The sequence below is a fragment of the Cygnus olor genome, chromosome 3 (assembly GCF_009769625.2).
Source record: "Cygnus olor isolate bCygOlo1 chromosome 3, bCygOlo1.pri.v2, whole genome shotgun sequence".
Classification (NCBI taxonomy): Eukaryota; Metazoa; Chordata; class Aves; order Anseriformes; family Anatidae; genus Cygnus; species Cygnus olor.
The window spans coordinates 195,215-212,426 of NC_049171.1; the positions used below are offsets into that span (position 1 = coordinate 195,215).

At 48.5% G+C, this 17,212-nt stretch overlaps 2 protein-coding genes across 2 annotated transcripts in view; one reads left to right on the top strand and one right to left on the bottom strand.

Annotated features, from left to right (window-relative positions):
* The window catches only part of NRBP1 (nuclear receptor binding protein 1), a 40,677-nt gene extending 27,269 nt beyond the window's left edge, over positions 1–13,408 (bottom strand). The window contains 2 exon segments of the mRNA XM_040553757.1: positions 12,789–13,011; positions 13,248–13,408. Of these exon segments, the coding sequence (XP_040409691.1) occupies positions 12,789–12,995 (207 nt within the window). The 5' untranslated portion in view covers positions 12,996–13,011; positions 13,248–13,408.
* Positions 13,409–14,148: 740 nt separating this feature from the next.
* The window catches only part of PPM1G (protein phosphatase, Mg2+/Mn2+ dependent 1G), a 31,420-nt gene continuing 28,356 nt past the window's right edge, over positions 14,149–17,212 (top strand). The window contains 1 exon segment of the mRNA XM_040552551.1: positions 14,149–14,355. Within this exon segment, the coding sequence (XP_040408485.1) occupies positions 14,236–14,355 (120 nt within the window). The 5' untranslated portion in view covers positions 14,149–14,235.

The following is a 17,212-nucleotide window of genomic DNA, read 5'->3' on the forward strand; positions in this document are numbered from 1 at the left end:
CTTACTGGTGTGATAAATGACTACAAGAACAGTGTAGTTGGAGTGACACAGATTGCTCAGTAAACTGAGCTGTAAATTATTGTGATAGCAATTGTGATGCACTTGCATGACACAGATAGGAATAAAGAACACAGACCATAATTACATAAAGACAACCTGAGCTATGGAAAGTTAACTGTTGAAAACAAACACAGGAGGACAAGCAGTTTAACATGAATGACCCTATTCCCCTCCTACCCTTTGCCTCCTGTATAACTGAGGGGTGAAAGTTCTAACATTTATTCAAGGAGATACTCATCATATTTATCATAAGAAAGTGATTTTCTCTACATACACACCGATATTGACATCAGAATAGTAGGTCAGGCCTGTTATGTTCCATCGTTAAAGGCTGTAAGACTGAAGACTATTAAGGATATAACATTAATTCCTTCAATTTTCAGTATGAGAAATCTCTCAGGCATGACGTAGTACAGAATTCCTAGTACAATTAATAAAGTTGAGTGCCCAAGGCTTTAACTTCAGAGAAGTTTAAATAAAACCCCAGCCAACAGAAAGCATATAAGTGTTAGTATTGTAGGGACAAGATACAGCCACGACTACCCACACTCAATGCCCATGCATTCCTCTATATTCTCTTCTTTCATCATACTTGCTGTCTACTCAAAGAGCTTCTGACCTTACTGGGTTACTGAAGCCCTCAAGTATTGACAAGTACTTGAAATCTGCCTTGATAATACAGCCAGCAGATACGGATTTATTATTTATCATAACTTCTCCTATTTCTGGGCAAGCTTACCAAATATAAATAATTTCCATGACTCATAGGCATATTCTAGAGCATCAAAACATGACTCAAGACACCAAATCCATATGACAACACTGACGGTAATTCTTATTCAAGAGGAGATTCAACAGTAGAATAAGAACGACAGAAGAGTAAGAGGGGGAAAAAATACAGACAGACAACTGGAAAGGCTAAAGCAATTCCTCCTTCACTCTGGTTGCCAAATCACTGCTATACATCACTCTCCATGCTCAGCAAAATAGAATCCTAAGTCCTCACAAAAGCATGTTCTGGCATTTGTCCTGTACCTTCCTGACAGTTACGGACAGCTATTGCCTCCAAGCAGCTATCAGTGATTGATGGAAAGCTGCAAGCTTAACATGTCACAATTAGAAGCAATGTTGCAGTTTAGTCCTTGCTTTACCGTAACTTCCTGGATGACTTGTCAAGTAACTTGGGACTATTTTAACTTGTTTAATTTTCAGTGGTCTTTTGATCTATCATCTTTGAAAGGTCCTGGAGAACAGGAGAGGTGCCTGAGGACTGGAGGATAGCCAATGTCACTCCGGTCTTCAAGAAGGGCAGAAGAAGGATCCGGGCAACTACAGGCCAGTCAGTCTCACCTCCGCCCCTGGAAAGGTGTTGGAACAGCTTGTTCTGGATGCCATCTCCAAGCAATTGGAAGAGAAGACGGTTATGAGGGGTAGTCAACGTGGATTCACCAAGGGAAATTGTGTTCGACCAACCTCGTAGCCTTCTATGATGGCATCACCAGCTGGGTAGATGGGGGGAAAGCAGCGGATGTCATCTACCTTGACTTTAGCAAGGCTTTTGATACTGTCTCCCACGGCATCCTGCTAGCGAAGCTGAGAAAGCGTGGGATAGATGAGTGGACAGTTAGGTGGGTTGAGAACTGGCTGAGCTCAGAGGGTAGTGATCGGTGGCGTAGAGTCCAGCTGAAGACCTGTGACTAGCGGCGTTCTCCAGGGGTCGGTGCTGGGTCCAGTCCTGTTCAACATCTTCATCGACGGCCTTGATGAGGGAATAGTGTCTGCCCTCAGCAAGTACGCCGATGACACAAGCTGGGAGGAGTGGCTGACACGCCAGAAGCTGTGCTGCCATTCAGCGAGACCTGGACAGGCTTGAGAGCTGGGCAGGAAGAAACCAAATGAAGTTTAACAAGAGCAAGTGTAGAGTCCTGCACCTGGGAAGGAACAACCGGACGTATCAGTACAGGCTGGGGGACGACCTGCAGGAGAGGAGCTCTGTGGAGAAGGACCTGGGGGTCCTGGCGGACAACAGGTTAGCCGTGAGCCAGCTGGTGGCACACTGACAATACTACACCATGAGGTTCTGTTGACTCTCGAGGGAAGAGAGGCCTTGCAGAGGGATCTAGGTAAATTGGAGCAACAGCATGAAATTAACAAGAACAAATACTGAGTTCTGCACTTGGGATGGAATGATACTGGATGTAAGTACAGACGGGGAGATGAGCAGCTGGAAAGCGATGCTGGTTGACAGCAGGCTCAATATGAGCCAGGAGTGCACCCTGGCAGCCAAAAGGGGAAGCCGTATTCTGGGGTGCACTAAGCACACAATAGCCAGCTGGTCAAAAGAGGTGATTCTCCCAGTGTATTTAGCATTAGTGACGTCTCACCTTGAATACTGCGTGCAGTTCTGGGCACACAATATAAAAGGATATTAAGATACTTGAATGTGTCCAGAGGAGGGCAACAAAGCTGGTAAAAGGGCTGAAAGGCACGTCCTATAAGGAGAGCCTGAGAACACTCGGTTTGTTATGCTTCGAGAAAAGGAGGTTGAAGGCGATCTCTCATTGCTCTCTACAACTTCCTGAGGAGCGGAAGTGGAACAGGAGGTGCTCATCGTTCCTCCCTGGTATCTAATGATAGGACACATGGGAATGGCTCAAAGCTACATCGGAGGAGGTTCAGAGCAGGCATTACAAAAACTTCGTTACCAAGGGAGTAGTTAGACACCGGAGCAAGCTTCCCAGAGAGGTGGCTGTGCCCCATGCCTGTCCATGGTTAAGAGACATTTGCATATTGCTCTTAATGGTATGTTTTAACTTTGGGTCAGCCCAAAGTAATCTGTAATCAGCCAAAGTAATCAGCCCTGAAGTAATCTGACAGTTGAACCTGATGATCTTTGTAAGCCCCTTCCGACTGAAAGTATTTTAATTCTTACTTGTGTAGTCCACTGTTCTGCAGCAGAGCATCCAGTCTAAAAAGAAAGGACTGCTGCGTCTTCACACATCTCTACAACATCCAGTCAGCTCACACGACTGTACACTAACCACAGAAGCAAAAAGGTAAGTCCTGTAAATCTGTAGTTTCAGTTGACTTATTCCATTCTCCACATATTCAGAAGCTTGTTTGACATTTTCTTTGCTGCAGCTTTCCCCACTGCTTGAGTTGGGTAATGCAATGCTCCCAGAGGAAAAGAAAGGAAGGAAGGGAGGGGAGGGAGGGAGGCATTCATGCTAACAATACAGGTACCAACAATATCTGGTCGCTCTAAGCCCTGAACAGAATTCAGAACTACAGCCACAGAGAACAGCGTTGTCAGACAAACTGTGTGATTTCACTCTAAGATTGCGCCACAGAGATGTAATTACAAGCTACAATTATCATTTTAAAAGCATAACAGAAGGGCCTATAGCAACTCCCTGGAGAACACAATTTGGCAACCACAAATTCAGAATTTGGGAGGTATAAACTCCAAGTTTCAGCAAACTGCTGTGGAAAAGTATCTGGCAAGGGCTATTCAAAGGAGAAGTAAGAACCACACCAGTAATCTGAAGACCCGCAACAGAGTGGGGAACTCAGGCAGCCTAATCAATGATGGATTGAACACTGAACCCAAGGACTCCCAAAGCCACAAAGGTGAGTGATTAAGTTGTCACCCCACTAAGGAAAATCCACCTGAGCAATTCAACAGGAGAAACAGCTTCAGCGATATTATGTAAACCAAGTGGAGATGCTGTGTAGAGGAACTCAGTACTTGGAATGTCAGGGATGGGCAATTTGGGATCTAACAGGAGGAATTTGGTACAGTACTTAGGAGACCATAGAATATCCGAGTTGGAAAGGACCCACAAGGACCATCAAGTCCAACTCCTGGGACCCCACAAAAAATAAAAATAAATCAGATCATGCGTCAGAGTGTTGTCCAAAGGTTTCTTTAACTCTGGCAGGCTCAGTGCTGTGACCACATGCTGGGGAGCCTGTTCCAGCACCTGACCGCCTCTTGGTGAAAAACCTTTTCCTGATATCCAGCTTGAACCTGAAATGTTTGAGGGAAGGGCCAAAAATGTGGAAAGAGAGGGTTCAAGATTAATCACTAGCCAAGTCCTGTGCCTGATCACCACCACTTGTGTTCTTTTTGTTAATTTTTTAATACTACTTTCTGTGCAAGCATGCTCCTTATTCTCTATGTGCAAGCACAAAGAACTGACAACAGGAAGACTGGTGCTGCTGATAAACTACATGGAACACGTTTTTTTCCCTCTAAAGAATTGCTCTCTAAGAATGCAAAGCAAACCCTATGCCTTAGTCACAGACAGCTGGACTGTAAATAGCACTTCTAACCACCCAGGAAAGTTAGAAAAGCAGACAGCTGCTGTAGCTGTGCCTGCTCTCCCACTGAGGCAGCATAAAGACTGAGAAGTGGTGCTGGCTGATGAGGCACTAAGAAAGCTACCAGCTGTCTGTTGCAGTTAGTAAGCAAGAACACAATGGGTCTGTAGACAACAGGCCCAAGACAAAGGCTCAATTCCCTCCACACTCTGCAGTGCCCCTTATCTCATTCAAGCACATATCAAGTGTTTGTTCCTTCCATGAAGCCCCAAATGAGCCAATAAAAAGTTAAAAGGGTGCACATATTCCCTCTTCTGAGTATGTTCCCAACAGTGACGTAAAATCATAAGAACTATATCATGGCATTAGTCCTCTCCATCAGCTAAAAATAGAGGCACATTGCCAAAGCCTGTCAAGAAGTTGGCAGCCCTCCTCGTACTAATTTGCTTTAAGTCTCTGCTACCCTTCCACTCTCCAGCAGCACAACCTGAAGCTCAGAGCATCTCAAATGCTACCTTTCCACAGAATAGCACTTCATTTTCCCACATAAAGAAACTCAGATGTATGATAGAAAAAGAAGGACTGATGCTTACATTTTACTACCTCAGTAAGCTTCTTTTCTGTCACAACAGCAGCTGAGAAATCAGACTCAAGCATCACAGAATACAAACACCCAGTCTGTTGGCTTTTCCTCTCCAAGAATCCCACATTCTGGCTCCTTAAAGAAATGTAAATCCAAACAGAAAAGTTGTCAACTGGCTCCATATTAAAAATAGAAAAGTAGAGACTCCAACTAGGAATGAAAAGACAAAGGAGATAAAATAAAGATGTAGTAGACTCAGCATCTCATTTCATGTCATGCTGGGTTCAACTCCTCATAGATCACCGCTTCTTTATTTCATAGAGCTAGCATGGACCAAGAGGGTATGCTCGCCCAAGCATTACAATTCAGCTGTAACTCTCAGCCACCAAACTGGGAACCATCCGTCCAAACGCCAACAAGGACTGTAATTAGGAGAAGCAAACTAACAGCAGTGTAGTAAAGACACTGGTGCTACCTGTATTAACTTTCTGAGCTTTCAGCAACAGGATATAATGAACAGCAAGAATGAAACACTAAACTCATATATACCCACGGGAACAACGTACACTGCCTCAAATACTGGCACACAAGTTTTGCACATGACCTGATATCCAGGTCCACATGGAACTTCTTCATCCTATCTTAGCCTGCACACCACAGTAAAGGAAGTTATGAAGGACTGCACAGTTCATCTAACTTACCTGACAGTAGGAATACTAGAGACAGGAAAACAAGAACCAGTCAACATAGCAACCACTGTATGCACAGACTTATGTACAGGAGATTTGCCTCAGGGATGAGGCAAAAAAGAACCTATGGATCTCAGAAGTCACTGAAACAGTGGCGTAACACAAACATGTCAGCAGCTGAGTTTGCAGAAAAGTCAGTAATACATCAAGCACGGGACAACAATTAGACAAGCACAAGGCCATTTCGTTCTCAGTGGAGGTCACTGATGGTTAGCAGAGCTCAAACATCATCTTTCAGACACCCCAGAAATTATCACTGGATTAGAATCTGCAGGAAAGAAGTACAATCTTTGAGGAAAAGGGCGAAGATATTCAAGCAGAGACCAGTCCTCTTTCTTCTGTTATCTCTTTCTTCCTTTCAATACCAGGCTTCGTTCAAAGTCTTCTATATCAAGAAATGAAGCAGCATTCAGCAAAAGCTGTACCACAATTAAATATACCTCACAAGGGGCCTGCAGAAGTGGAAGACTGAGCAGATGTGAATATGCTAGACATCTTCTCTCGTAACTATTACAGACACACACATATACACACCTTAAAGGGAACCTCCTTGCTCCCACATTCAAAATATGATACGGATCCATTCAACAGCATTAAATAGGTTACTTAGGTTACTTACTACCTGTTACAATGAATTGCCTCATTATTATATGCATTTCTCATCACCTTGAAGCTGTACAGCAACAAGCACCCTTGTAAAATAACACATGGCTTTTAAACGCAACCATTTAAATGCCGAAGGGGAAATTAATGCAACTCGATTAATCCCTCTCAGTTTCTCCAATAACAGCCACAAATTCTTAACCTTAGCAGACAAGTCTGACAAAAGCGTCTTTTTCAGAAAAAAACTGACTTTTGATGTCAACCAAGTATTAAAATGTCTTGACTTGTACCAAGACTCAGTCAATCACATAGTGATTTCCTACCCAGAAAACAGATAGAAAGAAATCTATCAATAGATCTGTCAAAATCTAAATCTAAAATCTATTTAAATCTATCAGTCAATCTGTCAATATGTATCTATTAAGTGACAAACTATAGAACCATTCACAGACTTGGATGGTCAAGTCCCTCCCCATAAGATGGGCTTGCCAAGTTCAACACCAATACCAAGCTGAAAATTCTGAAAAGTAAGATTCTGCTGCAGCAGAGCACAAGTCTTCCTGCAGTTATATCTGGGGCACTTTTCTGTTTGATCTGTGTAATTCTCAGGGATGGTAAGCACCAAGTCTAAGCTCCTACCAACATTTCAAGTTTAATACCTACCAGTATCAGGAGTCTAAAAATGTACTTCAAGTACATTGCTACAATCCATCTCTATAATACTATTCCCAGGAGGCATAGACTAAATGCAGCAGATAATTCTGAAAATACTTGGACAACCTAAGAAAAATAAATTATTTATGCGTGCTGACTGAAAGAGAAAAATGTAGTGTCACACAGGGACAGCAGAAAAAGAGGGTTTTGTCAGGCTGAAAAGGCAAAAGGAACCAAGACAAGCACAAGCTTGGAGAGCCAGGGCCTGAAGAATCTATCAGTCTCCCCCTCCTGTGATTCCACTAACTCCAAGTTGTGGGTACTTTATGTCTCTCTCCCATGAGACAGTAATCGCCTGTTAAGAGCTGATCTTCAACCACTTGCAAAGGCTAAAGCTTCACCTTTCGATGTGTTTGGAGAGCAACCACGAGCATGGTTACAGTTGCAGAAAGGGATTCAACTCAGATAGGAGAGCAATGAAATTTGCAACACACCTGGAGACCAATGCATGCAACGTATACACACAGCAGCAGCATGAGAAAGCAGATTGTCATTTGTCGCCACAGCACTTAAGGACAGTAGAAATACCTGAAAACGCTGACATTGGTCATAGCTCTTCTCTTGTATCTTCCTGTATTTCCAACAGGAAAATAAGTACCCTACGGGAGGAGCCATATCACCACACACCCCCTCCCCACCAACCATCTCTAACAACAATTTCACCCTTAAGGTATGGGTGATGAACCGACTCAACAGCAGAGCTCAAAGGGCTGTAGTGAACAGGGCTACGTCTGACTGGCAGCAGATGGCCACCAGCAGCGCTCCCCCAGGCTCATTTCCAGGGCTGGTTCTGTTCAACGTTTTTATCAACGGTCTGGATGCGGGAGTGGAGTGCATCCTCAGCACGTTTGCTGATGACACTACACTGGGAGGTGCAGCTGACTCCCTGGAGGGACAAGAGGCCTTGCAGAGGGATCTAGACAAACTGGAGCACTGGGCGATCAGCAACCACACGAAGTTCAACAATGGTAAATGCCAGGCGCTGCAGCTGGGATGGAGTAATGCTGGACATAGGTACAGACTGGGGGACAAGTAGCTGGAGAGCAGCTCAGCAGAAAGGGATTTGGGGATGCTGGTGACAGCAGGCTCAACATGAGCTAGCAGGGCACCCTGACAGCCAAGAGGATAAACACATTTTGGGGTGCACTAAACAAACCATAGCTAGCCAGTCCAAAGAGGTGATTCTCCCACTGTATTTAGCATTGCTGCAGCCTCACCTCAAGTATTGTATGCAGTTCTGGGCTCCACAATATAAAAAGTATGTTAAGGTACTTGAAAGCATCCAGAGGAGGGCAACAAAGCTGGTTTTACCAGCTAGGCTGGAAGGCATGTCCTACAAGGAGAGGCTGAGGACACTTGGGTTGTCTAGTCTGGAGAAGAGAATGCTGAGAGGCAACCTCACTGCTCTCTGCAACTGCCTGAGGAGGGGAAGCGCAGAGGGATGTGCCAGTCTCTGCTCCCTGAGAAGTGATGACAAGACAAGAGGGAATGGCACAAAGTTGTGCCACGCGAAGTTCAGACTGCACATTAGGAAAAAATTCTTTACCACAAGGATGGTGAAACACTGGAACAGGCTTACAAGGGAGGAGGTCGATGCCCCACGCTCGTCAGCGTTCAAGAGGCATTTGGATAATGTCCTTATTAACATGCTTTAACTTTTGGTTAGCCTTGAAGTGGTCAGGCAGTTGGACTGGATGACCTTTGAAGACCCCTTCCAACTGAACTAGTCTTTCTATTTTAAGGTATAACAAAGCTTAACCACATCACTATTCATTAAATTTTCCTGAAGAAAGAGAACTTTGGGGAAGATAAGCATTCTCTATCTAGCTAAAATAGCACCTTAGAGATTACACGGTAATGTTTAATTTTAAAAGACTACTCCAAACTTTCACAGCAATTACACATTTCATGCTACAGAAGTTCTCTGTCTCTAGGAAAAATTACAATCAATTAACACAACCATTTTCTACACTTGACATTTAAGCAGATTTGAAGTTACACTAGTTGACACAGTTCAGAGTAGGCTACTGTACCTAAGATACGCCTGAATAACCACACGACCCTGCTAACCTGACCACACCAACAACAAACGCTTTCCTACAGCACCGACTTGCCGGTTTGCTCAGGACACGCAGTGAGCTTGGTGTGCCAGCTGAGCCACAGCGCACTAGGGAACCTGGACGCGGGGTAAGGCTGTTACCTGCCGCGGGATTAGATCATTGTAGCGACACGAAGACAGAATGAGTAACGAGAGGCCTGGGAAGATGTCCAGCGCAGAAGAGGGAGTGCTCTAACAACTTATGTTCGACTGCTCTGTCAGAGGGACGTTCCTGCCGGGACCGCACCCACCCGACCCCGACCCCGACCCCGACCCCCACAGGGCGGAGCCGCCCCGAGGCAAACCCGCGGGAAGCCGCCGGGTATGGGCGCTGCGGCCGGAGCCGGGAGCAGCCTATGGGAGCAGCCTATGGGAGCAGCCTATGGGAGCACGCGGCGGTGAGGTAATGCCCTCGCTCCGCGCGCCATTGGCTGGGGGCGGTGTCAGTCCGGGCAGAGCCGCACGGCTCCCTCAGGGCCCGGCCCGGCCGCCCGCAGCGCTCCCCTCAGGCCTCCGGGCACGGCCCCACCGCGAGGGCTCGTCCCACTCCGGCTGGTGGAGGGTTTGGGACCGCACAAAGAGAACTTCCTCTGAGAGGAGAAACATTTCTACGAAGTTTAAGAGCGTAACAGAAGTGAAACAAGCGAACAGAAATACTCAGCCACTGAAGACCTTTTCTGTTGGCCTGCGACTGGTTTGTTTGGAAGCCTCTCCTGGGGCGCACACAAGGTGCAAAAGCGATCAGGAATAAATTGATTCTACTGGAATCTACTAACGTGAAGTAAGTAGCCTGAGCACTCACACCCTTGCTGTTCACATGAGACCCTAGTGACAGCCTGTTCCCTCAGACTTGCAGTGCTCCTGCCCATACAGCCCATACACCGTGTCATCTGTGTTCCAGGAAGATGATTACAAAGAGTCTGTATCTATTAAAACAAAATAAATACATAAGCAAGGTTAACATTTCCAAACATGCAACTCAAACTGAGGAGTAAAGAACTTAAAATCTGGAAAACACCAGACCACGTGTTGTGCATAAAATCTGTCTCTGCAGTCACATGTGCTGTTTTCTCTCCATATTACCACATTGCTTCAAAACTGGCTGCTTAATTCAGCATCTAAAGAAGATATTGTCGATATAAAGAATCAGGATTGCATCACTGGTGGGAGGGGAGGTGACAACATTCCTTTTTCATGGAGTAACTCCTCCTCACTGCCAAAGAGATGGTGAATAAGAGCTTGTCTGCACGGGTACACTGACCGGAATAACCAGTGCTGACTGAGCGATCACGTTATCAGAGCTTTACAAGGACGCTACTCTGGTACACTAGGATGCTCAGAAAGCGAAGGTATTATTCCAGAATAAGTTTTGTGCTGGAACACCTGCAGTGGAAGTTTACTCCAGGGCACACAGCTCAGTCCGAAAGCTGAAGACAGCAGGGGGGAGATGTCATGCGTTTAAAGTACACAAATCACACTATACAAGCTCAGATCTAATCAAGCCACAAATTTACATGTAAAATTAAGAGACAAAACATAATTTAATTGCATGATCACTAGCAGAATATGTTTTTCATGCACGCATTTGAGACATAAGGCCCACCTGAAGGCAACCACTGAGTGCAACAAACAGGCTCATAAATGTTTGGCATTTCCTGCAGGAAGACAGCATAGCCCTGACAGATGAAAGGCTGAGAAGAAGAGATCCTGAGTTTACCCCAGATCTGTCATCAATTAATTTTGTGGCCTTCAACAGTTAATCTATTGTCCTTTCTTTACCCATGAGGGGGAGCAAAGCTCATACATCTGACATACAAGAATGGTCTGCATTCAAACCAACCAGTCACCTTCGTTCCCAAGACAGAAGTCAGTAATTTAGTCATGCCAAAGTTTTAAGGAACTTCTTGAGTGTGAGCCTTTATTTGTCTGTAGATGGGGAAACTGAAATCCAAAGAAAATACTAAACCTACCAAAACTTTCTTTTTATGTAGGACAGTATGGAAAATACTAGGAAACTAATCTTTCTACATCAAAATAATCTGTTTTAAAATATACTGAAAAGACCACATAAACTGAACATTAGCTTTATAAGGGCTAGAGCACCTCTCCTGTGAAGAGAAGCTGAGGGAGTAGGGGTTGTCCAGGCTACAGAAGAGAAGGCTCGAGAGAGACCTTATAATGACTTTCCAATACCTAAAGGGGACCTACAGGAAAAATGGGTAGGGACCCTTTGTCACGGAGTATAGTGATAAGAAAAGGGGTAATGGTTTTAAACTTAAAAAAGGGGAGATTTAGAGCAGAAAACAGGAATAAATTCTTTGCTACAGAGGTGGTGAGACACTGGAACAGGCTGCCCAGAGAAGCTGTGGAAGCCCCATTCCTGGAAGTGTTCAAGTCCAGTGTGGACATGGCTTTGGGCAATCTGCTATAATGAAAGTTGTCCCTGGCCATATCAGGTGGGATTGGAACTGGATGATCTTTAAGGTCCCTTCCAACCTAAACTACAATAGGATTCTGCAGTTCATTCCCCAAGCCTTTCCTGTGCATTGATTCAGCACAGATTGTTCAAAAAAAAAAAAAAGACATTTCTAGCCATAGTTTCAGGTTATCATAAGGAATATATTCTGGAGAACAGAATTAAAGCCTTACACAGACATCCCTCCCCCCCCATCCAAGTTTTACAGCTTCACCAAAAAATGGCACATTGTTATTACACCTTGCTAGGAATTATCTTATGTTAACGAAAACAGAACAGCTTTTAAGCAAAAAAAGGTAAAGGAATGGAGGGAATTCTTGACCTTATTTTGACCTCCAAATTTACATCAAAACAAATGACTCTTTCACCACCGCCAAAGTTTGTACTGCCCTACATTTTTATCTGTTAACGTAGACGCTTCTGTGCTCATCCTGACTTGTTTAAGAAAGACTACATCAGCACTTGTATTCAGACTTTCTCAGCTACAGAGCTTGCTTCACTGAAGCAACGTAAAGTAGAAACCAATTTTTGAAGACAGCCTTCAATAAGACAAACAGAACACAGCAAGGAGTGGAATAAAAAAAAGAGCTCCAAAACAGGAAGACCCAGTCTACTCATGTCATTGTACAGCACAATTCCAATACGTGCACTGAGAAGTGAAGGCAAATCGAACAAGCCAACATACAAGTCTGCATGAACTGGTTGTGCTTTATCTTAATTGAAGACTCTAAAGCAAACCAAAGCCAACGTGTAACTCAAAAGCAGGTGAGATTGCACAACTCGAAGCAGGTACCACTCACTTCACACTCCCTACTGAACGCCAAGCACTGTCCAGTCAATGCTCTTTATTATCCCCAGAACAAAAGATCTGGGAAACAAGACACATGTATAAACGCTAGAAATAACCCTCTCTCGACACAGCAGCAACAGCTGGCCCCGACACCACCTGTTCAGAAGAGCTTTCAACGCTACAAACATACAGGGAGAAAAGCAGGCAGCGCTCAATCCCCGATGTCCCAGAGCCCGAGCGCTGTGACAGACCATCGTCGCCAGGGCTCGGGCTGGCCCGGGGACAGCCGGCAGGGCAGGACCGGGCCCCGCGCTGGTGCCGTGCCCGCAGCTCCCAGGACTCCCCTCGCACACCCAGAGGCCCAGCCCCGAGAACCGGCCTCCGACACTGACCTCCTCGCGCCGCTTCTGCCAGCGGCCGCACGGGGACTCCTCGAGGATCTCGGACTCGTCCTCGCTTTCCTCCTCCTCCTCCTCCTCCGGGGGCGCCGCGGAAGCCACCGGCGCAGACACCGAGGTCATTCCCGGGCCGGACGACGCGGGCTCCGGCTTTGAGTCGGAGCTGCCGCTCGGCACCTGCTTGGACTCGCCCTCCGACATGCCGCAGCCGCACACCCTGCGGGCAGGACGCGCCGTCAGCCGGGCCGAGGCGGCCGCGGCACCGGGCAGGGCCGCGCTAGGCCGGGCCGGGCCGGGCCGGGCCAGGCCAGGCCCGGCGGGTCGGACCGGGCCGCGCCCGCCGGCCCTGTCAGCCGGGGCCGCGCCCCGAGCCTGCCGGAAGCGCCGGGCCCGAGACGGCTGCGGCCCAAGGCGGGCGCGGCGCGGGCAGGCGGGCGCGGGGCGCTCACTTACCGGGCTCGCCCGGCGCCTCGCGCTCCCCAGGCGCGTCACTCCGCCGCCGACGGGCCGCCGCCAACGGCCGCGCTGCGTAACGCGCCGTCGGGGGCGGGGCCGCTTTCCCGCCGGCCAATGAGAACCCGGACGTGCGCCCCCCGCCTCCGCAGATTGGTCGGTGGGCGGGGCTCGGAGTACCACAGCGCGATAGGGGGCGCCCGCGCGCGCACCGCAGGAGGGGCCGGGAGCGAGATGCGGTGCGGGGGGAGGGGGCGGTTCGGCCCGCCCCGCGGCCAATGAGAGCCCGGGAGCTGGCTGCCGGCCCGCGCGGATTGGCCGGTGGGCGGGGCTCGGAGCTATATAAGGGGGCGGGAGGGGGCAGCTAGCGGCCGCTCTCGGTGCGTGGGGGCGGCCTCAGGCGCAGATCTCCGCACGCTCACGCGGGGCCTGCCCGCGCCTCGGGCGGGCGGTGCCGTCGGTTCCCAGCCCCCCGCCTCTCGTTCCCCCGCCGCGATGAGCGGGCGCGGGGAGCGCTGCCCCTATGGCCGTTCCTCACGGCGCGGGGAGGAGGGAGCTGCGGAGCGGCCCGCGGCCGGGCCCCGGTCAGGGTCACGGCCACGGCGGGAGGTCCCGGGGACGGCTCCGCACGCCGGTGGCGAGCGGCGGCCGCGCGCTGAGTGGGCGGGTCCCAAGGCCGCCGAGGCTCGTCTCTATGGTGCGCGCTTCCGGCCGCCGTGGCTCGGCCGCGCGGGCTGAGCGCCGCTCCCCCCCCCGCGGCGACTCTATCGCCCGCGCTTCCGGCAGCGCTACTTCCGCCCGGCGGCTCGTAGCGGGGAGGTTCCGCCGCCCGCGCTGCCTCGCCGCCCGCGCTGGGCCGCCCGCGCCCCCGCCGCTGCCCGGCCCGGCCCTCCCCGCCCCGGCCGCCTCCGCGCCCCTCGCCGCAGCCCCTCCGCGCTCGGCCGCCGCGCCGGGGGCCGGGTCCGCTGGCGGAGGCCGCCGCGGCGCCATGGGCGCCTACCTGTCGCAGCCCAACACGGTGAAGAGCTCCGGGGACGGGGCCGGGCTCGGGCCGCGCCCGCTGCACTTCGGGTTCAGCGCCATGCAGGGCTGGCGCGTCTCCATGGAGGTGAGCGCGGCGGGGGCGGGGGCTGGGGCTGGGGCTGCCCGGCCCGGTGGTGCCGCGGCCGCCGCCTGCCCGAGCCCCGCGCGTTTCCCTTGTGCCGCCTCGCGCGGGGAGCGGCTGCGGAAAGCGCCCCGCTGTGCGGGAGCGTCTGGGAGTTGTTGCGGGGGCCTCCCCGCGCTGGGAGCTGGCGCGTAGAGCCAGGCAGACCCCGGCGGGGAGTAGGGGACCGGGGCTGAAAAGTGGAGGGAAAGGACGGTGGAATGCTTGGGGTGAGTCAGTAAATGAAAGCAAACGTCCTCGGGCAAAGATGTCTGCTTTTCTTCCCAAGCAGAAACGGAGTTTCATTCTCTCTCTGTTTTTTTATTATTTTATAGGCAAAACGATTGGAGGAGTTCTTGTGGCTGCTGTAATTTAGCAATAGCTGCTCCTGGCTTTGCCAGCCTATCACTGGTGCTTGTTATGGGACAAATGAATTATCACAAGATAAACGTCTGGCTGTAGGAGCCAGGTGCTTGTCCATGCTCCTCCCAACGATGGAGTCTGTTGGAACTACTTGGTAAAGCTGCTTGTACAAGAGTAACGCAGATCTGCCGGGATTACTTCTCTGCCTTGCCTGCAGTTACTAGTTCTTTGAATTTGACACCCTCTGAATGCCATTAATGTGCTGGCTTATTTTCCCTTCCAGGCAGCTAGCAAACAAGGGAAATAAGACAAGGACCGGTACTGGTCCCTGCAGCCCCAAGGGTATATCTCCTCTAAGTACAGTAAAGCGACCTTCTTGTTAAATACGTTTTCACGAGTCTTGCTTTCAGATAATTCACTGCTTGTGAAATGTTACGACAGTCTTACTGGTGCAAAATAGTGACCAGTTTTTTTCTTCTTTTTGTGTGCAGCAGAGCTTTAAGAAACTGTGAGCTATAGTTCCTAGGATAGAAGAGGCAGGAAAATTGTTGCTTGTGCTTTTAAGATAAACTCAGAGGATATTTGTGCTCTGTTGAATATGACTAATATTGCTCCACTGTGGTGACCCCTGCACGGGTGAAATGGTGGCACAGAGACGTTACTGGAACACTGAGATGTGTGCAGTGTAATCTCCGCAAGGCGATTAGTTCATGGGTAAGAAGCTGAATGCAGGCAGCGTTCTGGCGTGCTTGGTGCACAGAGGTTTGGATGGGGGGAATTCAGAGCTGCAGCTAATTACAGCACTGGTGGTGGGCTATGGTAGTCCTTCCACAGGAGAGAAGTGGGCTCATAATTTCACTTATTTGAGGTCTGTTCTTGCTGTCACTGACCTGTATGGAAATTGGATGAGGCCCAGAGCTTGCAGTTGTGTTTTTTGCACTAACCAACATCTTTGGCATATCTCCATGCTGACAAAAGCAATGCTGAGGACATTGGTGTAGACATGGTTTAGCTGCGTTTTAACAAGGGATGAGGAGATGGTAGGAGTGCTTGTGTTACAAGCTGAACCTGCTGCAAATTGCTTATAAATCCGTGGTGGGATGAAAAACTCATTGTGTTTACATACAGCTGAGCAGAATTGGACAGTTCTTTTGTGTTTTCTTGCATTCCAGTACTATGAGTTTTCTGTCTCTTGTTTTGGTTTATGTTTTCTATTACTTTTTTCATGTTTAATTTTACTTTTACTCTTTCACAAAGCTTGGAAAAAAGCTCTGAGCAAATGTGTATTTTGTTAACACTTAAGATTTTAGGTATAGTTTTTGTTAGTGAAGCTAGACAAAGCATGCAGAAGTAGTAGGAGGAACCAGACGTTTTTAGACAGTGAAAAATGATGTAAGTGTTGTCTGTTGCCTTTAACTTGCTCACTTAGAGGCTCCTAAAATGTATGTAAGTTAACTTACATTATTGGTAATAAGAATCCATTCTTAGCCCAGAGAGTTTGCTTTGTGAATAAGGAAATGGTTTTGGCTGGTGAGAAACACAAAGGATATGAATACCACCAACAACAACAAAATAGTAGTCTCAGGTACTATGGGTGAATAAGAAAAGGGAAACAGATGAGGACAGCTTTCCAGTACAGAGAGGAGTGTTTTGGGATAAAGTGAAGGGTACAGGAGGGAGGCACTTTTTAGGCAGATGGACTGGGTTCCTCCGAGCTCTTTGGTGCTGTTCTAACTCTAAGGTTGGATAGCAGAAGGCTGATATTGAAGGGGTTGCTGGCACCTAGGCTTTGCGAGCTCTCTTGCTCATTCTGAAGAGTATGAGATCATGGTTACTTGGAGGACAGTCGGCTGCAGATAGCTTAACAGGCCTTGAAGGGGAGGTGGAGACTCAGCTGACAGCTGCTGCTTGTGCTGGCAGCACACAATGGTCTGTGTGGTCAGTTGGATGCTCTCGGAACTGGCCTTAGTGTTGAAAATGCCGGAAACTTGTGTGCGGTCAGGCGTCCAGAGCCACTAGTGGCTCATGGCAGTGCTCAGGGTAGTGTAGAGACAGTTCTGTGTGCAGTATGGGAACTGAACTGTCTCCTGATGACATGTGCTGGCCTTGTTTGTCTGCCTCCTTGACAGTAGTGCCCTGGTTCGGGATCAGGACGTGTTTCAGTGAGTGTCATACAGATGGAGCAGAAAGACCATCTTTGCCAGTATTGGGTTTCCTCCCCAGCAGCATTTGTGCTTCTCGCTTTAATTAAGCTACAGTTTAGTCACCAGGGACTTATCCCAGTTAATTTGTTGTGGTTTTGCTATCTCTCTAGCTTCTGTAAATGCTGTGAAAAGTGAGCATAAAAATGCTGTGGTTTTATTATTTTCATTCACTGTGTCCAGTGAACTCTGGTTAAATTTCCTACATTGTAATTCAGAGTCTTGTTGTTTGTTGTTTTGAACTGAGATTATAACTT